This window comes from Megachile rotundata, chromosome 8, assembly GCF_050947335.1.
Source record: "Megachile rotundata isolate GNS110a chromosome 8, iyMegRotu1, whole genome shotgun sequence".
Lineage (NCBI taxonomy): Eukaryota > Metazoa > Arthropoda > Insecta > Hymenoptera > Megachilidae > Megachile > Megachile rotundata.
This window is the reverse complement of record NC_134990.1, coordinates 8,346,698-8,374,511: the sequence shown is the minus strand read 5'-3', so window position 1 is coordinate 8,374,511 and position 27,814 is coordinate 8,346,698. Positions and strand designations below refer to the sequence as shown.

General features: G+C 33.7%; 1 protein-coding gene across 1 annotated transcript in view; it reads right to left on the bottom strand.

Annotated features, from left to right (window-relative positions):
- Positions 1–555: 555 nt before the first annotated feature.
- Positions 556–27,814, bottom strand: part of LOC100878665 (lachesin) — a 127,158-nt gene continuing 99,899 nt past the window's right edge. Inside the window, exons 7-11 of the mRNA XM_012282075.2 lie at positions 23,294–23,431; positions 23,059–23,178; positions 18,466–18,633; positions 16,028–16,344; positions 556–648 (exon numbers count right to left, since the gene is read on the bottom strand). Of these exons, the coding sequence (XP_012137465.2) occupies positions 16,046–16,344; positions 18,466–18,633; positions 23,059–23,178; positions 23,294–23,431 (725 nt within the window). The 3' untranslated portion in view covers positions 556–648; positions 16,028–16,045. The remainder of the gene's footprint in view (positions 649–16,027; positions 16,345–18,465; positions 18,634–23,058; positions 23,179–23,293; positions 23,432–27,814) is intronic.

Here is a 27,814-nt window from a genome sequence, read left to right as displayed (position 1 = left end):
ATTCAACAGAAATTTAAGTAATTTATTTCCAAATATATATAAAATGTATATCATCAAATTTTTGAACGTATCTGAAAGTTTTTGTGAAGTGATAAATATAGCAAAATCGTATTAAAATAAAATAATAGTTCCAAGCTTGTTTGAAGTGCATGTGTGATATAAATATAATATATTAAAAGTGACACGTACCTTTGTCTTCACAGCTTCGATGTAGTAAACAAATAAATATCTTCTTTTGTGGAGCTTGTTAATTAATGAATAAAATGAATATTTTTAAATGCTTCGCTATTCTTTTATAAAATGAAAGCGTTAATTGGAACTCAAATAATTGAAGATGGACTTCAAAATTTTAAATTTTACATTTTATTAGTTATTCTAGGAATGAAATGAAGATATTTATAAAAAAATAGCAAAAGCTATGTTCGAATGATATTCGAAAATTTAAAAATTAATATTTGAAAATTGTCAATAATGAGTAAATAATGAATAAGTTGATAAATCAGTAATTCAGTAAGCCAGTGAATCAATAAATATAAAAATAATAAAAGAACTTACACGAAATCAAGCAACGAAGAATTGCAGAAGGTATCTTGATAACTGTTACATAATTTCCACTGTTCTGAAGAAACAAAACGAAGCGTATGAAACCTACAAAAGAAACGAAATAAATTGTTTAAAATATGTGAAACAAAATGCGACAGAAAATATTGTATGAAAATCAAGTATATTTTTCTACAAATATTCGCAATTCACGTATAACTAATATCATCAAATAAATCATTATATTAATTCAACTTCTTTAAAAAAAAAGGAACAACCATGTAGAGTCATGGCTACTAATAATCTATAAAGGGAATATAATCATGATTACTGATAATCCATAAAATGAATATAACCTTAAAAATTCATCTACTAGAAAAATGAAAAGTCAGCTAAATGTGAATGAAGAAAAAGTACAATCAAATGGTGTTTATCGTACAGCTTCATATGCCACACGAAGCTCTATCTTTATTTCCTCCTGATATTGACTACAATATGTTCACAAATATTTACAAAGATTCCGTTGCATTATCTTTTATACAACTCTGCACACGTTAATAATTCACGTAAACCTCTCACAGAGTTGGACATCATTCAAACATTTCAAATACAACCTTAAAATATAATTAATGTATTCGTGAACTACAAATCATTCTTCATTTTTTCTGTTTTTTAATGAAAATTCGTTCAAAGATTTCACAACTACAATTTTAAGTAAAATGAAAATTTATTATACTACATAACTTGTTGCTTTAAAAGTAACAAGTGATTTATGTATGGAATCAATTTTTATTTAAATAAATTTTAGTTTGGGTTCAATTTTGTTCATACCTTTTGAAACGAAAGAAATTCTTTTTGAATCTTGAGTATTATAGAGTACTCTCGTTATATTGCATTTTTTACTTGCGCACAGTTTCTGCGCGTTACACTTCCACTTCCTAAAATCGTATTTCTATGCATTGAACTACTACGCGTTGTATTTCAACACGTTATACTTCAATGCGTTGGATTTCAATAAATTGTATTTCCACGCATTGTATTTCTATGAATTATATTTCTACACGTTGTAGTTCCACCCATCGTATTTCCACGCGTCGTATTTCCATGCGCTGTATTTCCACGCGTTGTATTTTTACGCGTTGTATTTTCACGCGTGGAATCATCACACGTTGTATTTCTACGCATTGAATTACCACGCGTCGTATTTCCACGCGTCGTACTTCCACGCGTCGTATTTTCGCGCGTCGTACTTCCACGCGTCATATTTTCACGCATTGTATTTCCACGCGTGGAATTATCACACGTTGTATTTCCACGTGTTGTATTTCCACGCGTCGTATTCCCACGCGTTGTATTTTCACGCGTGGAATCATCACACGTTGTATTTCTACGCATTGAATTACCACGCGTCGTATTTCCACGTGTCGTATTTCCACGCATTGTATTTCCACGCGTCGTATTTTCACGCATTGTATTTCCACGCGTGGAATTATCACACGTTGTATTTCTATGCATTGAATTACCACGCGTCGTATTTCCACGTGTTGTATTTCCACGCATTGTATTTCCACGCGCCGTATTTTCACGCATTGTATTTCCACGCATGGAATCATTACCCGTTCTATATCTACGCATTGCATTTCCACGCGTCATGTATCCACACATCCTATATCCATGTGTCGGTTATCTACGCGTCGTATTTGCATGCATGGTATTTTCACGCGTCGTATTTCCACGCGTGGAATCATCACACATTGTATTTCTACACGTTATATTTCAAAGCGCCGAGTTACCACGCGTTAAATTTCCACGTGTTGTATTTCCACATATGTAACCGCCAAACATTATATTTCCACGCGTAGGATCGCATTATATCACCATGCGTTATAAAGCGTTATATCGTCACATACAATTCACACGTAAAATCGCCATTTCTTACACCGAAACCGTCAACGAACCCAGTGACATAGCTCGCACCTCCTAGCAATATAACGAGGGTCCAATATCTCAACGAAAAATGATTTTGTATAAACATCTTCCTTGAACTATTTCTATTCGAAGAATATTCAACTCTGAGCCCGTATGCACAAACTTACAACACGTGCAGTTATATAAAATTATCGTACACCTAATAATATACATATATTGCACTGTCAGACTAATAGGAAACCATACGGTACGCTTACGTATCATTTACACAATAAAACACCGTATTTCCGTCTCTCATCGACAACCGAAGAGGCAATCGTGCCATTGTTACATTCTTGTCAGGGAGAAATTCTTCGTTCATCGAATTTACGCAACGATGTTAACGCAAATTGTTACGGAATAAAATGTGACTGACGTTTTAAATTGAATTCTGAACATCGCACGGCGAAAAATTTCTGATCAATTTGAACGCGATTTTCCGCGAATAATTTCGGAATTCATTAAAATCACAGGCAATTTGCAGGTAATTATAACGATCAAAAGTTCGGTATATTATTTGGAAAATTTCCGAGGGGACCCTGATTGATGCGAACATATACAAAATGAAGTTTTAACGAAACGCGCGTTAATTTCGTTCCGCAGAATCGCGAAACGGTTTTAACTGTTCCGACGAATTACTAGTTTACTGCATCGCGGACCGAAATTTAATTTCATGTTTGCAGGTTACGTAGAACGCAACGATTATCAGAATCCAATGTAACTTAATAATTAACTCCACGGTGTGAAGTTTAATGAAAGCGAGTTACTCCGCGTCCATTAGAAAGTTCATCCATTATCAATTAGAAAAATTGATCCGGTAAAAGAAATCTTTCTCCCATTACGAATAAATACTTCGAACTGCATATCGATTTACATTAATTCAGTTTTCTTATAGATATGTTCATTCATTTTTACGAGCAAGTGAATTCGTAATTCGTCAAATTTCCCTCCATTTTAACACGGCAACACATTAATTTTCAACGAAACAACGAAAATGTCAGGCAACCGGATGAAGGATAATGGAAAATGGCTGTGGTTCTGCGAGGTCGATTTTAATTGATTCTCAGTTTCTCGTTTTGCAAATTATTGTAAGCTTAAAATATAAATATAAACATACTTTAGGAAAATGAAATAAGTAAAAATTGTGATCGAAACATCTCAAACAAAATAAAAATATCTTCTTAATTACAAATAATTTTCCTAAAAATTATTTCTTCGAGTCTCCTACAAAATTAAAATTAAAAATTTCTCAAAATAATTCATTAAATTTTGTTAACATCTGAACCACGATTTTCCACCATTTTCCTTCCACTCAAACTACTGTACACTTCTACCCATAAAACCTCGAGGCCTCGTGCTAATTCTGGTCACAAAATAATTTCCTCTTCAATGTGTTGGAAAAAACTCAGGAAAAATTTTCAACAGGTAACCAGTCTAATGAAACTAACTGTACAATTTTCACGCCTAGATGAGAGTGAATCGCTATGACTACGACCAACCAAACGTTTCGAAAACAATAAGAATTGACTGCGATAATGTACACGACTGTCCTTAGGGAACCTACACACTGTACAATTTGTTCTCTCGTTCGCTCGTGTTTTTTTTTTCTTATATCTTCTTTTAACTCGATGTGAAGTCAGTTCTTTCGTTCGTATTGTCTGCTGTTACAATTGGAGAAGCGTTTGGAAGCTTGAGCTTTAAAGATTTGATCGTGATGTACAACTGGTGTACACGTGATCTGCCACGAAATAAAGGAAACTGAGCTTTTATTGATAGGGGTAATTATTTTTGGGAACAATTTATATTTGCTCTTGATGTTTTGGTGAAAGAATATTAAAGAATAAATTCATAAATTCATAATATTTTGTGACGGGTATAAAATACCACGTCACAACTCATTATATTGTTATAATATTAACTAGTAACAATATATTGCAATATATAATATTACATAAGTATCATAACAATAATTATAATAATAAATTGATAATAAAGTAAAATTGATATTTTAGAGAAATTTTGACAATATTTATTATATGTATGCTTTGAATGTGTTTTAGATATGTTTTGAATTTTAATGTGGACAATAAATAAATTAGATTTTGATTAATACCTAAATATGAAGTATATATACCTTCATTTATACTAATAACTACCAGTCAGTCAAATTGACAGGTTTCACATTTCATATTACAAAATTTTTCTGCCATAATCGAAATGTTTGTAATATTTTATACGGATGAATGATTGAGTACGTTACTCGGTGCTTCAGTATTTACTTATTCAACACATTAATTTAATTTCAATTTAAAAGTATTTAAAGATGGTAGCTCAAGTATGAAATTATTACATGTTTAATAAATTATTTATTGCATTCAAAAACAAGTGCATGTAAAATTAGATAAAAATGTAGAATTTGAGGTACATGTTAAGTCGAATACTTTAATATTCGGAGACTCGAAATTTATGGATTTATCGTATCTGAAAAAGTGAAATTCGAAAATCTGAGTATTCGAAGAATTGAAATTTGAATATTTGAGTGCTTCGAAAATTGAAATTAGAAGATGTGGGTACTCAAAGAATTGAAGCTCCAAGATTTGAGTATTCGAAAAATTAAAATTTGATGGTTTGAGTACTCAAAGAATCGAAGTTGGAAAATTTGAGTAGCCAAAAAATTGAAATTCGATGATTTGAGTATTCGAAAAATTGAAATTTGAAGATTTGAGTACTCGAAGAATTGAAGTTGGAAAATTTGAGTAGTCAAAAAATTGAAATTCGATGATTTGCGTACTCGAAAAATTGAAATTTGAAGATTTGAGTACTCGAAGAATTGAAGTTCTAAGATTTGAGTAACAGAAAAATTGAAATTCGAAAATTTGAGTACTCAAAGAATTGAAGTTGGAAAATTTGAAATTCCAATCATTGAGTACTCGAAAAATTGAAATTTGAAGATTTGAGTACTCGAAGAATTGAAGCCCTAAGATTTGAGTAATAGAAAAATTGAAATTTGAAGATTTGAGTACTCGAAGAATTGAAGTTCTAAGATTTGAGTAACAAAAAAATTGAAATTCGAAAATTTGAGTACTCAAAGAATTGAAGTTGGAAAATTTGAAATTCCAATCATTGAGTACTCGAAAAATTGAAATTTGAAGATTTGAGTACTCGAAGAATTGAAGCCCTAAGATTTGAGTAATAGAAAAATTGAAATTCAAAGATTTGAGTACTCAAAGAATTGAAGTTGGAAAATTTGAAATTCCAATCATTGAGTACTCGAAAAATTGAAATTTGAAGATTTGAGTACTCGAAGAATTGAAGTCCTAAGATTTGAGTAATAGAAAAATTGAAATTCAAATATTCCACTATTCAGAAATCTGAAATTTGTTTATTCGAGCATCAGTAAATAAATAACTTATTCTTATCAAAATCACACAGGAAATTTGTTCGAAAGCTAGTTTCATTATTTTCGTGACAAATCACATAATACTCAGTGAAATAGGTCAATGGAAGATCAGACACTGAGTTCCTGAAGAGTTCAGAGAAATCTAGCTCGTGTATGCGCACATGTTACAGGCAAATTTGGAAATCCATGCATCTCATCGACGTTATTCAAAAGTTTACTACGACGAACAATTAGGCACAGAAAATTATACAAGTTTTTGCAAATGCAATCGTTCCAGCCTTTCCTAACATTGTCATTTAAAATTTCTCAAACTCATAAACATTTTTCATCTCGAAAAAGCAGTTTCAGCAGAATAACGATTTCAATTTTTAACAAGTGCAAAAATGGAAAATGAGAACCGACATCGTGTTCTATAAATAATCGACAACTCGATATTTCCTTCATTTTAAATATTACAATTCGATACGAAATATCATTTAATATTTTAAAATGATGAAATGAGAAGCAGAATAATAACTGGCACTTGGTGCACCACGACGTTTAAATTTATATTAGCAACATATCAATCTTCATAAGATTTGACGTAATATTATTAAATCAACAGGCAGACGTGAAAGTAACGTATCAGATTCAAAACGAAATTAATACGTAATTTTTCGATATTTAAAATAATCTCTACCAACGAAAACTAGATATTTACAATTCACAGACACTGGATTTCTCAACATTCGATCAACTGTGTCCCTTTTGCGTATATGCGATAATTTATATAAACGATACATTGAGTGTATAGCCTCATAGAAATTATTGAAGTACCGATGTCAACCCATGAGTTGTCGCGGGAAGAGGCTGACGCAAAGAGCTACGGCTCTGATTGGTCAGAATAGAAAAATGGACGCCTCACGTATTTTCCGCGGAACAATTGACAGACAAATTGACAAAAAACAATGACAGTCGGCAAACGTCTCTCAAGTGAGCGAGATAGCGCGAATTGCGTTCAGCAGTTGTTATTGTCATTATTATTCTTATGCGCCTGTATGTAACGCTGGAAGTGTTCACGGTGGGGATAGAGCTTCTTTTACTTTGGGTCCTCACGCGCCAACTCGTGGGTTGACATCCGTACGTAAATTATTACGCCTAAATTGAAAATTCACGCGTACCGAAAATACGAGAAAAATTGACAATATTTGAACTGCGAGTGCGTTACGAGTGCGTCATAGCTCACGCGCCAACTCGTGGGACATCCGTACGTAAATTATTACGTCTAAATTGAAAATTAACGCGTACCAAAAGTACGAGAAAAATTTGCAATATTTCAACTGCGAGTGCGTCGCGAGTGCGTCATAGCTCACGCGCTAACTCATGGGTTGGCATTGGTACACTATTCGTTTTATAAAATTTTCTGCGAACCATTTGCGTCAATTTCGCAGAATTCGTTCGCTCATATTGTCCTTTTTCTTCTGCTTTGTTTCATTTTTACAGGAAAATTTGAAAGTAGAGACAGAGCGTGAATGGTCAGACATGGAAACCAACGGGCAACGTGACTACGTAGGAATATCGATATGGTACATGATGTATTTCTATTTAATTTTTCTTTACAAGCGTCTAACTAGAGAAAAATAATCTTTTATGTCACTAGCTACCGAGGATGAGATATGTTCAGGTAGACAATCGTTACAGTCAAACCATGAGCAAAGTTGTGTCATGTATAGTTACTAGTAAACGGAATTATTTCTGTGAACTCTAAAAATATATTAAGTTGGCAACTAAATTTGTTTAGTGCTATTTGATATTCATTGTAGTTGAGAACTATTCAAGTTTTATTGTGGGACTGAAAAATTATTGCAAACTGAGGTATGATATTTAAAAATTTAGGGATATAAGGATTTGGTCATACAGATCTTGAAATGTCTAGAGAGAGGTTAACATTAAAAAACGAAGAATACATGTATAGGTATCAAAGGACATTTGGTGATAGGGATATTGAGAGTTAACAGTTTAATAACATTGGCATTTTGGGAATAGGAATTTGGGTATAGAAACATTAATACGTAGGGGCTTAGATTGTGTAAAATATACTTGAACTGTAAGATTGATTTTTTATATAATTACTATTACATATGTATATGATTTTAACCTTGATTACTCAAGTAATGGTATCATATTCAAATATCTGAATACTGAGAAATTTTAATGTACTTGTCGAATTGAAATTCTAAGATTTGAGTACTCAAAGACTTGAATGTTGAGTTACCATTCACTTGAACAGCAAATTGTCATTTATCAAATTTGTGTACTTCGTTATGTTCTGTAATAAATATCAAATTTATCTGCCAACCTAATAAAAAAATTACACACTTGACCAACTAGAAAAACTATTATCAATTAAAATAAAATTAACGTAGTAATCAAATCTAAAAGAATTATTCAACATACCAAAAACTCAGTCCCAAAAAAAAACAAGAAATACTTTTAACCAAAAATTGTCTAACATTCATACATTTTTCAAAACGCACCAATCCATTAACTAGTAACAACATACGTTTACTATAATAAATATAATGATCACTGTACGTTTCAGTATACGCATTTCAAACTCACGTTTTCACTATAACACAGATGCAAACGCATCGACAAATTTTCGACGGTGATTAACCTTTTTTAATTGGTATCGTTTGTGACTGACAGCGAGTATTACAATTTTGTAAGTGGAAGAAGAGAAAACTTCTGATGACAAAATTTAACTCGATTAACATCGAGTTGAACTTTCGAATACTATTTTGCTTGGAAATCAGAGCCAGTGCAGGAAATTAGTTGGTAAACGTCGGAGAGGTAGATATCGAGTGCAACAGCCCTTTGAAAGTCGGTCTATGAGTAAATTGTTGGGGAACTTGTTTAAATAAATAATTGATCCTGCGATGAAATCTCGAGGGCCAATAGATCCTTCGGTCTTTGATGCATTCTTCAATTAAAACGTTTAACAAGCACTACGGATTTGTATAATTGAATATCTAAAGTTACTCGACTAAGAGCGAATAATTGTCAAACGTTTGAGAAACCTATTATACGAAAAATTTGGAAGGTAACAAATATATTTAATAAAATAATTTAACCAATATTATGAATTATTACATATTTTTTGTCAATCACTCATTACAATTTTTAACCAGAATTTATATTTTTAAATCACTTCCTGTAAAAATTATTCAATTGGCTTTCATTTAAAAAATTGATTCAACGACTTTACTCATAATAATCTGAAATATTCTGATATTTTTCAGATGCGATACAAAAGTTAATATTTTCATCGTTTGGTATAATACTGTATTTGTAAATAATAAATTAAGAATAAATAAAGTAATATAAAAATTGTGTGTAACAAATTCCATCGTTTCATGTGTTTATAAAATATACAGCAAAATATTCCAAATGAGAAAAATTTTAATTTAATAAGGGATTTAACGAGATTGAAAAAGTGAGATTTTTAGATTGAAAAAGTACAGAAAGTACGATTTGAATGACAAACATATGAATTTGAAAACGTACAGTATGAAAAATTTCTTCCGCTAGTGTTATTCATGGTCACAGGAAACAGTTTCCTGTTTTTTATTCATACTATGCTAAGGTAAAAGCTTCGTGAGCTGCGTTGAGCTTCAAAACATTACCAAGTTTCATAAGAAGCGAAACTTTTTTCTAGCACACTTTTAATAAGAAATACGATAAATTATTTCGCAATTTTTGTGTACCGACTTGAAACGCTTGTTTCACTTAAACTTCTTAATACACGTAAGCCTAAAGAAGACCGCGATACATTAAGAATACAATCTTTCTTTAAATCTCTTTTTGCACTTTAATCGTCAGTTTAATTTATCGAGTCAAAAGCAAATTTTACTTTAGATGGAAATTCTTTCGATACTGTTAATATTCGATGTGGATATATTAATTTGTCAAATTGAATTAAAAATAAATTCTTTGTGAATGGATATGTAAATTTCATGTTTAATATCAGAATATGCTAAGGAGATATTTATTCAGTTTTCTATTTCTGATTAAAATTAAAATGTGAATTCAATGCTTGCAAGGAAACTGACTCGTTATTAATATTTAATGGAAATTAAAATTCACTAGGTAAATGTTACAAGCGGAAATATTGCACATCAGATTTGTAGATTTCGAAATTTACAAATTTAAAAAATTTAATATTCGAAAGGCTACAAATTTAAAAACATAGGAATATAGAAACATAAAAATTTATATTGATAATTTACAGAAATAAAAGTGACGATCCTTCAAACTTTGAAACAAGTTTGTAGGTTCAAACCCATCACTACCTGAAACATATGTGCCCCACGTTCCTGGAGTTCTCAATTCACATGCACAGAAATTAAAAAATTTGGAAATTTGAAAATATAGGACTATATTTCTAAAATGAATGATATCAGATTTCAAACAAATTTGTAGGTTCAAACCCATCACTACCTAATACACATCACGTACCCCACGTTCCTGGAGTTCTCAGTTGCCTCATCGAACAAAGATTCAACACCCAATAAAGACTATTTTACAAAACCATCTCAAAACTCCCGAAACAACAAACCACAAGTGAGAAGAAGAGGCCGGAAGGTAAACTTCGGTCACAGTGTTAGATTGGAACAAAAGCGAAACACGCACATTGGAGCAAGTTCTCGATAGTATCCGAAACGATCCGAATCCGTGAAAGTGATCCAAGTCGACGAATGAAGTCCACGGTCGTCTAGGAGGATGATTTTCATCGAACCGTGAAATCCTCTTCACGAGGTGCGGTGTCGGAGTGCAGCTTCGATGGGCCATATTTCACACGGCCATTATGCGAACGCGGGAGGGGGTAATAATACCGCACAATTACCGTGGATCTCAAGTTCTCGAAAGAAAGGAAATAAAATCAGCATAAAGCGAGCTACCAAATGGCGCCGGCAGACCTTTAATGAAAGTACCAGCAGCGTCGGGTAAGAAGGAACAGTGCCGGCTAGAAAGACGGGGAAGGAACAGGAGGGGCTTGGCCCTTAAATTAATTCGCGATGAATTACGTCCGCGCCAGATGTTCGGGCAGTTGTGTTTATTTATGAACGAACTAAGATCTTCTTCGTCTAGTCCTTAAAAGCGGCATTCGAACAGCGTACCGATGATCGATTTATCTCGGGACGCTGTTTAGATACCTCGCCATTTTGACAATTCGATTAATAATACTGACAGAGGTCTGTGTACACAGAGGGTACCTTGATCAAATATTTGGAAATCGTTTGCTCTTTTTTTGTGGTGAAAATGGCGGCGAAAACGTGAATTTGTGCTTGGAGAGGTTTTCGATTTATGGAATTTGAAAGTTAGGACTTTAAGAGTTGAAAATTAGGTACTCAGAAAACTTGAGAATTTGTGGAATTTGTTTGATTGAGGATTTGGAAAAGATCACACGCGTCGATCAAGTCTTTGTTCATCGAAAAGTCTGTAACCTACACACATGTAACAAGATAAATGTAACATTGTGTAACCATGGGGTATAAAGTTAACTCTATTGTCAGAAACTTCAATCGTCTTAAGTTGCTGCAGTAACAGAACACCTGCAACGTCACCAAACTTCAGTAATTAAACGAATTAATTTAATTACTCGAGAAGCAAAAGGTTAAGCACCTTGAAGAGATCACTCAACCGGTGTTGTTCATGAAGTAACAATGTAACAACAGTGTCCCTTTGTAATCCCACTTGGCCGTCAGTCACGAACGATTCGAATAACTGCCAGAATCCACTCGAATCCCGTTAACAACTGAAAGCGAAGGAACCAGTCGGAAAAAGTAAATCGTTCAGCCGATACAAGAAAGTCAGAGAACGCGTAGGTCGCGAGCTCTTGAAGAAGAAAGGATCCATTGATAGCACCAGTCGCGTTACGTCTTCATCGTCTCGAAGAAGCCGAGCAAGCTGAAGAGCATTCATTTATTTAGCGTTAAATACACACCGTCTGGACGTCGGCGTAAAGCGTCTGTCGATGTCGTAATCGAACGTTAAACTTGTCGCGGTTTAATCCTCCAATCGCCACGATTCTCGACTAACTCTATACAAGTTCTGCTACCTTTCCTCTCCTCCTCTTTCGTCGAATCCCTCCTTTCCTTGTTGACACGAACGGATTAAACCGAAACTTTCCGCGTCGATAAATAAACGATCAACGAGAGGGAACACAAGTACGCTATCAACAGTCGGAAATACAAAAATATCGTCGGTACATCTCTCTTTCACGCTCATTCTCCGTACCGTTCGTTTTTCTATTCAACTAAAATCGCCTAGAAAAAACAGGACTCTCGTCTACCGGACACGCTCACGATGTCCCTTTTTCGTCTGGGAAACGAACCCTACGCTCGTTTACCTCGACGATTGATCGTGCGATCCAGGCTGGTTCGATTGTTCTCGATAAATTTGAAATCGGAATAACGTGTTCCTCGTTCGACGTGCGATTGCGGGACAAATTTCGTTTTGAGGTGCGATAGCGATTAAATTTGCTTTGGGATTTCAAGATTCTGGTAAATATTGCTGAGATTATGCTCACATCGACATATTCCGTCAAGAATATGGTTCTGATATTTTTTTTGTAAATTTAATCAACTGGTCTTGAAGAGATTGGTAGTTCATGTGGTATGTTTTGGAAAACGTATTAATCTTGATGACCTTGAAATGTTTTCAAGAATATTACAGGGCGGTCAGTTTTAGGTTTAGAGAAACCTCAGATCAATTACTAAATTTTAAGAAATACATAAATTTAGTATATTAATTTTCTATATTTGAAAAATTAAGAAGTAATGAAAGAAGTTGAATCTATAAGCAGGCATGAGTAGTAAGTGTCAATAAATGGTGCATCATATGTAACAATTAATAAGTAAATATACAAATAATATCATAGGTAGCTAAATATGTAAATTATATCATAAGTGTTATAGCTAATTAGTGATCACATATGTTACTCGAAGATAACTCAACAGGTTACGTTTTTATTTTCCACATCATAAATACTTAACATTCATCTACTTCCATATTTTCTTACACTTCAACTTATAAATCTCTGCTAATTATAATTTAATTTCAAAATAAACCAAAAGACAAAATAAGCCCAGATCGCACGTCCTCGAACTAGCCCTCAAAACCGACTGAGAACCGCGTGTCCGATACCGGGTCATATTAACCCGGAACATTACGTGAACCATCACATTGTCTAACACCATCAAATAACATCAAATAAAAATGAAAATAACAAGTTAACTATAATAGTAAATGGGTCCAAAAAGACCCGGTATCGTCTAGATGAGGATGAAAGATGAATCGTGTGCGTGTGGTAGTACACGTTAAAATCGCTTGGTCCGATCGAAGGAATCCGCTAAAACAACCATAGCTTCGCCATGGTGTCCTTTGCTCGACACATAAAAAAGCTGCCGACAGTCATTTAAAAACGCGATACACCTTTACGAGGTCTACTTATACAGATATCTTAGTTACCCTGACGTGTCAGTATGCACACACATGTACACGTGCAAGCCTTGCGTGTGTATGATACATTGATACGTGTACAAGCATATGTACATGTACATCACGTGAATTTATTGCCGCTGAAACTGAGAAGAACTACGTACCTGGCTTGCGAATATGTATAGGTTCTCGTTTAGCTAATTTTTGATCGCCAGGGCCGTATTTCTTGCTTTCATGCCCTTTCTCATAGATATTTCTCGTTCGATAGTTTTGAATTCTAATCGCTTTCTGAGGAACCTATGCCTTCCGAAATCAAACGTTGTAGTTTTTTACACCATTTTGTTCGGTGCGGGTGGTAGTTTTGAGCACGTATGCAGGGTACTTTGAACTTATTTATAAACGAAAGTTGGGAGTTACTTGCTAAATTTGGTCACTTTCAAATAAGTGTACTAAGACGTAGATTGACATTTTGTTAATTTTGTACTGCTTGATAGCTACAATAAAATAACTTGATTGTTACAGTAGTAATGGATATGCATAGTCAGACATACTGAAACTTTATAAATGATTTGCACAGATTTCAGATTACAGTTTAATACCTTTCACTATTAGAATGATTTAAAAATAATTCACAATTTGCCTGTTCCTCATTAATGATCTCTAATAATGACCAACAGACATAATACTACAGATGCAGTAACAAAAACTAACCTCAAACACCAAATCAAACTTGAAAGAAACTGCAAATAAATTATCTCGCTCCTGCTTCATCCAGAAATAAATAATCGTATCTGTCACTAATTTTCATAAATCAAGGTAAGTACCGTTAATCCTTCGCATGATTCACGAAATGAAGTATAGCAAACGTCCCCAAAAGTTTCATCGGAGCTATCGCGACATAATCGCATCACGTCTAGTATTGCAAAGCTTAAAAAGAATTTTTTTTTATTAGCAAACGTACGAAACGGAATATCGTCGATCGGTAATGCTACATCGATACAAACAGAATGTTTGCACATGTCGAGAATGCAGCTGTTAATATTTCATCGATCTCTTTCCCGCCAGAGCGAAACAAAGTTTCGACGTCTGTTGGGTCGTGTTTTTCATTTTGCTGCGAATCACGACTGCGTGATTTATGACTACTACTACTCATAATAAATAAACATTGCCCGTGTCCGTGTTTGTTTTACATTTTGAACAATTCGGACTGAAACAATTGTATTCTAGCGAGGCGAAAGAATTTTAAATCGAGCATCAAAATCACGTTGTTTCGTGCAAAAACGTCGATGGTAAACAGTTGGATTACTGGAATAATAAATTTTTGTATGTAATTTGTCAGATAAATACAGGATGATTCACTTTACTGTAGAAGTCTAATATTTTAATTTAATCTACTTTCAGAACGGTAATAAGTAAATATCGTAAAGTGAAAGTGAGATTTGTTGCAATATGGCGGTGTAAAGCGTTACGCTGGCAAGTTTGAATAAAATATATGCGCAATTGTTAACTGTATATAATAATTATGCGCAGTAAAGTTACTACACTTTATTTTAGTGCATTTATTTCGTAAACTTTACTGCGCAGGTATATTACCTTTCGTTGTCGACTGCGCATATGTTTAGTGCTCAAGGCCACTGTCAAGGTCACTCATAAATCTTTTGAAATTATAGCAGTTGAACAAGATGTAATTGAACAATATAGTATACAATGAGTGGTATTGATTTTATATTAAACAGAATATACAGTAATTCACTAAAAGATATTTTAACAATTACATATTAATTTTTGAACTAATATAAATAAATATACAGTATACACTAATAGTCTACTCAGTGTTTAACAAATTTTCCAATTACAAAATCAAGTTTAACTACCAGAAATTTTGAGGTGATATTTTGATTAAAAAAATATAACAAAAATTAATAAACGTTAATATAGAAATTTCCTTTAAAACATTTGTTCGTATAAGAGTGTGCAAGCGATGTAAGTTACACATCAAGTGAATCATCTTGTACATGTCTGACACAAATTTAAAAAAGTAAAGGATCGATTCATATTTATTATAAATTATTATTCAGGTCACGTAGAAATAGAAGTTTCGTGGACTGCTCGTCAAACGACAGTCACGTAAAAACAAACCGATACATCACCCCGTAATAAGAAATATCAGTCCATTTTGAAAACCTTTTTTTCACCAGATGCGTGTTTTAAAGTGGGAGAATTTCAGGAACGAGGCTAAGGAAATGTGTATATGTACATCTGTCACGTAGAGGGATATTTCAATATGTTGCCGCGAATTCAGAAAGAAAGACGTTCAACATTTTTGAATATACTAGTTCTCAATCGAAACCTAATTCCCAAACGCATCAAATAAAATTTCGAGGAATTAAACTACCTACATATCTGTATAATTCATCTAATTATTTATATAAAAAAATACCCTAGCATACGTACCCGACTACCACTCAATTAATCACATGATTATAACTTGCTCGAAATTTTCCAACACGTTTCTCTCATTATTAAACTACATCATTGTAAGAATAAGCCACTCAGGGAAGACGATACTCCGAGAAACAAAGCGCGCACGTATCGATTCTTTCTTACATCGTTCACGAAATAACAAATTTTCCAAACCTTTCTCGGTCCATTCGTTCATTGGCATCTCAGACGAGCTATGATCAGCAACAAAACGATGACGAAGAGACTGGAAGCAGAATGACAATCACTGGATCTAGAACTAGCACTGATCGCTGGTCTTTTCTTGCCGACTCTCATGGTTGGCACCGGTGTGGCGACTGATGGATAACCCATGTGTCCATTGATAGCGTTGTCCACGGACAATGGCTTGTTCTCCATTTTCTCCATTTCCGCCGATCCGTACACGATTTCATCTTCCTCGTCGTAGAAAGATGGCCGAGCTGCTGTTTGCGTCTTTGTGGGTCCCGAAATCTCTGAACAGAAAGATAGATAATTAGTATAAATATTAGTATAAATTTGTATAAATAGGTATATTAATATTTATGTTAATTTCATGTTCATACTGTTCAGATTGTACCAAATAGTAAAGTCTGTCAGACTTGTTACAAATTAAAAAATTCTTGCATATGTGTGTCTTGATCTGATAGCAAAACCCAACATGTGAGTTTAATGCCCAACATGTGATCCTAATACCAATATATGATTCTAATAATTCTTGATTCTAGCAATAATATGTGATTCTGATTATAGTCATAAAGAAAGTACATTTGGTTATAATAATTCTCAGAGTTTGATTTCTGTTCCAAATATACTTTGCAATGATTTATGTATGACAATTGTTGTATCAACATTATGACACCTCTATGAAGCCTTGCATATGGTTGTTCTAGTTTTTAGATAATATAAGTATAATCACATGTACCTGAGTCTGTACCAAATATCAAAAGTACTAATACTATAAAAAATTGTATAACATCTTCTAAACATTGTCACAATTGTAAGGAAATAGAAAATCAACGAACGCGCTTTTTGTCAGTACATTCCCCTTCCTCAGGGAAACTTTGCTGGGCCTAAGTGCCATAAACAGCCATGCTGACGGGGGTGTCCTCAAGACGGGATCGTGTCTAGAAAGACATTCTTGTATTGGCTTTTTCCGCGAAACATCATTAGTAAAGTATTGCAGTCTACTTTTAAAAATCGCCCACAAGTTATTTGGTATACCTCACCAATAACATTCCTGATTACCCTTACACAATATTACCACAACAAAGTAACTATTGAACCTACAAACTATTCAGACTAATTCTTTCATGTAAACTTATCCATCTTCTCAGACCTTATCTAAATTACTGTATCAGAATAAAGAATATAGTCAACAGACTAATCGGTTAGCTTGTAGCAGAATATTTATCTAAATTCGCTATTATTTTGCCATCGATCGTAGCGGATGAACGAGTCTTTGCGAGAGCTCTCGGAGATTGTTGCTCGTCGAGAAACTGATCGCTTTCTGATAGAAATAAGAAGCCTCGCTGCAAACACGTTCCTGTTTACAAGCATCCTCACTTTGCCACGGAAACCTCCAAGGATTTTCCCCGACATCAGAGAGTCTGCTTTCTTTCGGTCAATCCTCATTTTTTCCTGCATACGATCCTGGGAATCCTTCGATCGGATCAAAGCACTCGGGAGGAAACATAGACTCGAGATGCACTTTGGCTGAAGGGTCTCGCAAGCTCGTGTCCGCTTCGTAAATCGTTGCTACAGCCTCTCTCACGTCTTGGGAATCAATGTTGTTCGGTGACACCGGGATTTACTTATTTCCTGTACACCTTGTACGTATATTTTCGTTTATCGTGAAAGCTTTCGCGATGATTCACCGACGCGTTTCGTAAGAGATTGACTTTCCAACCTTGATCCGTCCTGAGAAACTTCTCCATTTTCACTCGGCGATCTGATCACAATAATCGTAACATGTGGAACGTTTTTCAATTATGCAATAGATCAAAAGTAAAATGGAGAGATTAGGGAGGTTATGGATGTAGGACGATTATGGCCATGTGGAAATTTGAGAGTTTGAAGACTTAGGGTTTTGGGAGTTTAGGAATTTGGGAATTTAGGGATTTGGGAATTTGGGGATTTGGAAGTTTAGAGATTTGGAAATTTAGGAATTTGGGGACGTAGAGATTTGGGAATTTAGGGATTTGGGAACGTAGAGATTTGGGAATTTACAAATTTGAAAACGTAGAAAGGGAATTTAGGGATTTGATTATTTTGGAATTTAAAATTGTAGAAATTTGGGAATTTAAGGATTTTGATATTTTGGAATTTAGGAATGTAGGAATCCGGGAATTTTAGAATTTGAGAACATAAGGATTTCGAAACGTAGAAATTTGAGAACATATGAATTTGAAAATTTAGGAATCTATAAACATAAAAATTTGTTAACTTACAAACCTAAAAATCATTTAAAAATTCGACCTAACATACAGTATTTCCAAATGAGTGCAAAACCAGAGCTCCATGTAATTTAAAAACCGCATTCTTAGTCCGGCCACAAAATGTTTCGCAAAGCAATTAAACAAACGATGAACACTCACCGTATAATCGTATGCTGCTCTCCACATCTCCGAGAGAATTTTTCGCCACGCATTTGTAAGTACCCACGTCTTGTTTTTGCAAATAGCGAATAGTTAATATCATTCGCACCTCGAACTGTGATTTCACGAGTGCTTGCACGTCGTGTTGCTGGCTCGAGATTATCATTGCTGTACGAACAGAAAATTAAATTCTATTTTTAACAAAGTATCTTCACTTGAATTGAATATCTCAATTAACTGGGAGAATAGGAAAACTTCGGATATAGGTAAACAAAATATAGAATAATTCTACAAGTATAATTATACTTTAGTATACTCCTTAGTCTACTGTCAATTTTGTAAGTATTTTACGTGTTGGGTTGATTTTGGGTTAGAAGATGTATTTTTGAAATGTTTGTCATTGTTAAGGTGTTGTAAAGTTCATATATAAAATTTTAATTAATAACTTGATAATGATTATTAATTTTATTAAATTCTAAAATTCAAGTTTCTACAAATTCCTAAATTCCTCAATTAATAAATCTCTAGATCACTAGATCTGTAGATTCCTAGATTTCTGGATTCCTAGATCCCTCGATCCCTAAATCCCCAGATCCCAAAATCCCTAGATCCCAAAATCTCTAGATCCCAAAATCCCTAGATCTCAAAATCTGTAGATCCCAAAGTCCCTAGATTCAAAAATTTCTAGATTCCAAAGTCCCTAGATTGCAAAATTTCAAAATTGCAAAATCCCTAGATCCCAAAGTCCCTAAGTCCCAAAACCCCTAGGTCCCAAAATCCCTAGATCCCAAAATCTTTAGATACCAAAATCTCTACATTCCAAAATCCATAGATCCCAAAATCCCCAGATCTTAAAATCCCCACACCGCAAAATCCTTAGACCCTAAAATCCCTAGATCCTAAACTCCCAACACCGCAAAATCCCTAGATCCAAAAATCCCTAGATTTCTAAATCCCTAAATCCCGAAATTCTCAAACCACAAATTCCAAAATTCTGGTACTTCCGACCCCCCAAACGCTCAAATGCCAAATTCCCCAAACTGCCAACATTCCAAACTCCTAAATTCTTATACATGCAATCTCCTAAATGTCCCTATCCATTACCAAATCTTCCAATCGGTAAATTTCTATTTCCTTAAATTCGCAAACTGCCGCGCAATAAACCGCGAGAGCATACTGAAATTGCAAATTGAAGGATGGCACCATACGAATTTGTTCCGACAAGATATTTCTTTCTGGTGCTCGTTATGTCCGGGCTTCGATTTAACAAACGTGCAATTTTCAGCGAAAGAAAAATCGACGCTGGCACACCGTTTCCGATGCGCGGGAATAAATATAAAATACAAGCGTATACACGACGCCGTTGAATATTGCAAACGAGCCGAGGCATACGGAACGACGTATAAAAGTATGCGAAAATTCACTTCTTAAACGCGCGCCGAGTCTCCTTATTACAGTCTGAAACGTTCTCGTATACGTACATACTTACATACCTACATGCGACATATATGTACACGCGGCACAGAGAAAAAGGGGGCACAGGATTTTCCTGTGCGAGGTGAAAATTACATACGAATGCATTGGGACGAAGTGCTTCGCAGAAGTTGCGCTGAAGCGAAGGCATGTCTACTCGTGCAGGCTACAAACTGCTAGGAGAATATATTCGCGAACGGCCGAGAGTAATTCACTCTCGCATTTGTCTGCAACTTTTTTGCAGCCAACTTCAGCGCGGAAATATTAAACCTGTTAAGAAGAGAGGAACAGTTGTGTTTCTTCCGAACACCGTGAAATACGACCGATACGATTTAGCTAAACGTTCGTGCGCTCCCTTTCGTAAATATACTTATGTTTTCAATAATCTGAGATTTTTTGAGAAAATTACAGTCAATGTTCTTTGAGTCGATTCGTAGACTGTAAGAGGTAAATTGTGGAAGAAAATTTACGGAGATATTAAGCTGGGTTACGCAAGACCTGATATGTGGATATTTCATAAATGTACGAACCCTGATATTTGCGATGATGTGAGATTCTGGCAGGAAATTATCGTTGGTGTTCTTTAAATACTAATTTGTAGTATGTAAACTGTAAATTGTGTGAATGAAAATTTTCGAAAATGGACTGGGTTACGGCAGACTTGATATCTGGACGTTTCATAAATGATCGAACCCTCATACTTTTGACGATGTGAGATTTTAGCAGGATAATAGCGTCGGTATTTCTTAAACACTAATTTAAGAAATAAATGATAAATTTTGTAAAGGAATTTGAGGAAATATTAAGCTGTGTTATATAACACCTGATGTCTGGACGTCTCATAAATGTACCGACCCTTCATGTTTTTGATTATTTGAATTTTCGGTAGGGAATTGACGTCAATATTCCTTAATTATTAATTTGTAAGTTGTAAATGGTAAATTATGTAAAAGAATGTACAGAGATATTAAACTTGGTTTCATAACACTTGATATCTGAACGTCTCATAAATGCATCAACCCTTCACATTTTCAATAATCTAAATTTTCGATAATCTCAGATAGGAAATTATGATCAGTATTCCCTAAATACTTTTTCGTATCGTGTTAAGAATAAAAAAAATTGACGTATTAACATAAATAAGTTGGGTCAAAAATGTCTGACACGAATAATTTTTAATTAACTAGATTTGTTTAAGTAAAATCATGTCAAGAGGTTGAACATCGTTGACAAACATTAACTGTTCGTCTTTTACGTGGCATCGATCGTTGTATGGTATCGATTTTCTCGAGGGATAAACGATTCGAAATTACATTAATCTGAGTGGTGTAGTTTCGAACGCAACTCGAGCGTAATTTTTAAATGAATTAGTACGGGAACACTGCACAATGTAATTATTCTTGTTTGCATTTAACAGCGAGTGATCAATACAACCGCACATTACCAGATTACATTGAGCATTAATCGTATTTTGATGTATTACACCGACGGTTTCGTAATAATTACCTTACAACGATCCGTCTACCATTTTAATAAATGTAGGCGCGAGCGGTAAAATAGGTAAATCGATTATTTTGCCGAATTTTTTGCTTAGAAAATTTTCCTTCGTTGGTTAAATATATTTGCAAATTAATTGTATATAATTTTAGTCGGTGTTGTTAGAAATTTTTTTAGTCAATTTAATCGAAATCAATGTGATTACAATTAATAGAAATCAATTTAATCGAAGTCAAGGTGATCATAATTAATACAAATCAATGTAATTGAAATCAGTATTACTTTAATCAAGGTAAATTGACGCAGTTAGAAATTTTTATAATAAACGTAATTAAAATCAATGTGATCATCAACTTAAATCGATATAATTGAAATCAGTGTGATCACAATCAATACAAATCAATGTAACTGGAATCAGTATAATTATAAAATATGAATAACTTTATACATTTATACACGTTTATATATTTAATTAGTAACTTGAATCAATTACAAATGCTAAAGTTTCCATTAAAAATATTAACTGACTTGTCAAAGTCAAAAATAAAAAAATATTTCTTAATACAAAAAAGATTAATTTATCTCTGCGACTAAATCTCGATTATTGATCATAAATTCAAATTTATAAGAGCAAACATTTTTCGCTTCTTTCATAATGATCGGATAAAAACACGGTCCGTGTTAAATCGCAGTAAATCGCAGGAGCAAACATTTCGAAAATATTCGTATTTCCTTATTATATTAAACCAGAAAACAAATTTGTATGTACCGTTGCTCACACATTCGTTCACATAAAAGCAACATTTATTTCTGCGGCACAATTATATTTTATTGGTCCAATGATACGTAACGTGAATAATTTATTGAAACCATGTACGAATGTAGAGAACTGAGCAATCATAATCCAATTTCGGCAGCAAAAACATCATTTCTTTCGAAATATAAAAATGGATATACGTGTGGGTTTTACAAAATATAGGGTATAGTTAATGGTTATTGGAATTAAATATAAGTATGAAGAATTTAACGTAACATATACATGAAATCAATATAAAATGTTACAAAAATTAAAGGTATAAATTTCTGAATTTATAGTTTTAAATTTCTGTATGAAAAGTACTGAATTTCAACCTTGAAAATTAAATAAAAAAAAAAAAACACTTGAATATAACAAGGTTATTTAAGAATTTCAGAGGAAAATTATTTAACAGCAAGGAACCTTCACGTTACTCACAGAAATGATAAAAGAAATATACAAAAAATATGTATAAACAATATAAAATATACATAAAACCAACATAAATTGTAAAAAAAAAGAAAATTGTACATTTCTAAGTTTGCTAACTTGAAAATTGAATAAAAAACCTGAATACATAACTGATAGTGGTAATATTGATTTTCGAAAGTAAACGTATTTAAGAATTTCGTAAGAAATCTCGTAGAAAATTGTCAGGTAACCTTCGAAGGAAAATGAAACGATCCTTAAACAGATTGTGTCGTCCAGAAGTGACACGTAAGGGAAAAAAAGGGGAAGATGTACGATCGGAGTAAAAGCGTACGTGCCAGGATTGTGGAGGATTCGCATGAAACTGTAGGGCAAGTGGACGAGAGGAAGATCCTTACCGTTATCCTTGACCCAATAATTAATCGACTTCGGCGAAGCCTCGACAAAACATTCCAGGACCACGTCTGTACCCAGAGGAGCTCCTACCAGTTGATTAGGTACATGAATTACCGGCGAGACTGTGAAACAGAATTCCAGATAGGGGTTTGCAGTCGAACAACAGTCGAGTGTTTCCTCTCGTTCGAGCAAAGGGAAATCGATAGATTATTGCCGATAGCAATCACTATTACTCACAATGAACGTTGATAAAAATACGTTTGCTGACCGCCGGTGGTACACCGTTGCTGGCGATACAAAGATATACTCCCATCTCGTTCCTTGAGATCTTCGTCATGTTCAATTCTTCGCCTTGGAACTCTGCTACGTGAGTCACTGAAACAAGGAAAATATCCTTCAAAATATCTCCTTTTACATATTTCATATAATTTATATATTTCATATATTTTATATACTTGTTATGATATAGCTATGATATAGCTACTATAGTATAATAACTATGATGTGCAGGATGCATATATAGTAAATACAGGGTGTATCACAATTAGTGTAGGTCCCTGCAATGTAGCTGACGTGATTCTGAATAAGATTTCCCTTTGCAAAAATGGGATTTGAAGCTTCGTTTTTGAATTATTAAAAAAAAACACGGACCAATCAGAGCGCGAGGATTACGCATGCGCAGATGCGAGAGCGGCGGCTTCGGATAACGCGTAGTTATCCAACGCTTGGTAATCCAATGCGTAGTAATGCAACGCGTGGTAATGCAACGCGTGGTAATCCCACGCGTAGTAATCCAACGCGTAGTAATACAACGCGTAGTAATACAGCGTGTAGATATCCAACTCGTAGTAATCAAGCGCGTGCATATTCAACGCGTAGTAATTCAACGCGTAATAATGCAGCGCGTGGTAATTCTAAGCGTAGGAATCTAATGCGTGGTAATCTAACGCGTAGTAATCCAGCGTGTGGATATCTAACGCGTAGTAATCCAGCGCGTGGATATTCAACGCGCAGTAATTCTAAGCATAGAAATCTAACACGTAATAATCCCCGCGCTCTGATTGGTCCGTGTTTTTCCTTAATAATTCAAAAACGAAGCTTCAAATCCCATTTTTGCAAAGGGAAATCTTATTCAGAATCACGTCAGCTACATTTCAGGGACCTACACTAATCGTGATACACCCTGTATGTTAGAGCGTAGAATATTGTTGAAGGGACGTATCGAAGATCAATTCTTATAATTTACTGGATGTACTCAATTTACTATATTTTCGCAAATTATTCAAATTACTCGATTTTTTCGATTTTCTCGGTTTACTCAGTTCATTTAATTTGCTCAATTTTCTTAATTTTCTTAACTTGATTATCTCAATTTGTTGTAGTTACTAAATTTTTTCTATTTTTCCAACTTCTTCAATTTCTTCAACATAATTTGTTAAATTCACTCAATTTAATGAGTGAATATGTCAACTTAATTTTTCTACAAATTGTATGTCAATTTAGTTTTTGCACAAATTTTCGAACTTTTCCTTCAAATTCAGCAAAAACGTAAAATAAGTTAACGTAATGAACCGCGTAGTGCGGTTTAATAATATTTTAAGTTTTTTAGCACAAAACATTCGAGCTGTCGCGAACCAGGTAAGCTTTAACTTTGAATTTTACGGTCCTTGTAACAGAGTCGACGCGAAGTAAAGCTTTTAAATAAAGTTCTTTGTTCCTGATAAAATGTTGTAGATTTAAACAAGCTTTCGTGCGCGTACGTTTTAATTTTAAATAAAAAAATATTACTTTTATTTTTATGAAGTATAAAAGAATTAATTCACTTCTCAATTAATTTTGTTTTGTTAACAAGTTTGAAATTTATTTAGAAATTTATATATGTAAATAAAATAATTACATTTAAAAATGTTTATAGTACTTTTTGGACTTCTTTAAATTGAATTAAAAAATAACAAAACTTGTATTCTAAATAAAGGATAAGAAACGCTATCCTCGTTGCTTATGGAATTATTGATTTATTATGCAAAGGAAATTATACTCCTAAAGAGTTTAAATCGACTAAAATGGGATGAAATTTATTGCCACCAATAAAATCAATTATTTCTTCGTTTAATGTGAGCCATTTGGCAGATGAAGAAATTTTTATGACCGATCGTAAAACTATGAGAAATTTTAGGAATCGTCAAACTTAATTAGTGTTTAATTATTTTAATAATAAATACTGCATTCTAATTTCAAACGTATCAGGAAAAAATATTGGGAGATATGAAATTGGAAAATTGGAAAGTTGGGAATAAGAAATTTGAGAATTTGGGGATTTAGAATTTGGAGATATATAATTATAAACAATTAAACTTTTTGGAAATTTTGCAAAGTTAAAAATTTTGGAATTCAGGAAGTAGAAATTTTTAAATTTGAGAGTTTGGAATTTTTTTAATTTTGAAATTTCGAAAGATGAAATCTTTGAAAATCTAAGAATTGAATATATGAAACTCTAAGAATTCAGAAACTTGAAAATCTTTAAATATAAAAACTAAAAAATTTAGAAATACAAAAATATCAAATTTTCTCATTTCAGATTGTACAATTCACTTTGCAGTTCCCTATGAAATAAAACGTTAATTAAAACTACTACATTGTATAAATCAGCAACTATTGTAAATAATCACTGGAATCGTTAAATTTTATGCTTGCACAATATTACAGAAATACTCGTAAGTTGTTTGGTTTCCAGTGACAGCATTAAAAGTAATTGTTTGTTTCGGAATGACGTTGTTTACGGTTTAAGCGGAAAACGTCTGTTTCGCGAGAAATCGGTGTTGCTGCACTTTTGTAATTACCAGTGTTGCTTTTCGAATCTGTAGCGTAACACGGCTTCGCTGGGAAGTTAAGCGAAACCCGATGATTTATGATTTACAAACTCATTAATTAGCGATTTCTCTGTTGGAACGGGGTAGAAAGCAGTTCGACGAATTTACGGAACTTTGTTTTTAAGGCAATAGTTTTCTAGCAAATTCACAAGCAACCCTTAAATGAAAAAATTACATTCACACATAATATCTTTCAATTTGTATAAATTAAACTCTCTTTTCCTTTTTTGCACTTTAACGAGATGAAATAAACAATTAGGAACAATTTTGTATAACATCTAACGAGGTACATGTTCGAAAATAATTGCATAACGTTTTAATTACGTTAACTAAAGGATGAACATTTGACAATTTTTTGAAACTTCTACAAAATAAATTATTTACTATGGTAAGTTATTGACGTAACAAATTATGAATTATTTTAATTTTATATATTTAATAGTAAGAGGAAAACGTACCAGGTGTACCGGTTGACTATGACAATACCTTTCAAAACGCAGATTTTCATACGATGTCGAGTTAATGTCATATTTTACTCCTTTTAAAGGAATTTTTCCTCAAAGAAATCGAAAAATTCGATGCAACGTCAAATAAGATGTAATTCATATAACAAGGAATGTTACTGCCATAAAGATTAAAAATTAAATTTGCTTTTGTAAGTCAGGTTTTACGTCGGCAAATAAATTAATTACCGTAGCGTAACGACGACGCTTGTTTGAACAATAAAGCGCACATAACATTGTTTCCGTAATTAATTCTTCTGGAGAACGACAAATTAGATCGAAAGAGTCATGTACCTTCGCGTATTTTAATAATGAAAATTTCCGCGAAACAACGAGAAACTTTACCAGCAATGTTAACAAAACTTTCTACTCTCGTTGTTAATGAAACTGCGAAAGCACAGTTTACTTTGGTTGAAAGATCGTATTACTCTCTGCTCTAATGTAATTGAATAAGAAATTATGAGTTCTATGGGCGACGCTCGTATTCCGAAATTTTCGGAAAATCGATACGTTCGCGAGATACTCTAAGAATATCGTATGCTTGGCAATATTCCGGAGAACGGAGAAATTTTATTAAAACACATTTATTTTACTAAATTCCGTTCTTTGAATATTTTTATGCTTCATGGTTCTCTGGTAATTGAGAGCAACTTCGACATATTTTTATTTTTTCAATTCATAAATCCATACAAGTTCTTTTCCACATTGCAAAAACTACAGGGTGTCTCACAACTACAGGTCCCTGAGATGTAGCTGACATGATTCTGAACAAGATTTCTCTTTGCGAAAATGGGATTTGAAGCTTCGTTTTTGAATTATTAAGGAAAAACACGGAGCAATCAGAGCGCGAGGTTTACGCGTGCGCAGACGCGAGAGCAATGGCTTCGAGTTTAGCGCTGACTGAGTGCGCAGGTGCGAGAGCGACAAAGTCTGCGCATGCGCAAATCCTTGTAATCCGTGTTTCCCTTAATAATTCAGAAACGAAGCTTCAAACCCCATTTCTGCAAAGGGAAATCTTATTCAGAATCACATCCCCTACCTTTCAGGGAGTAACTCTAATTACCAGACACTCTGTATAATAAATCCTACACTTAAAAAACATGAAAACGTTAAAAATCCTCTCCTCAAAAGTTTACATACTTTGCTACCCGTTTACATGAAATTAAACTTGCTGCAAAGTCCACTCAAGACCTAATACCAGTAACTTTTGAAAGTACCACTGACACTCATTTTTATTGTTACAATTTCTCGAAGTAACCGCGCAGCACATTAAATCGAAATCTTACGGCAATTAAACTGCAGCTCTCGTAGTCGGGTGTCGCAACTTTTCCCCCTTCGCGATATCCAATAATTATCGCCATTGTAGGCCAACAATAAGCTATCCC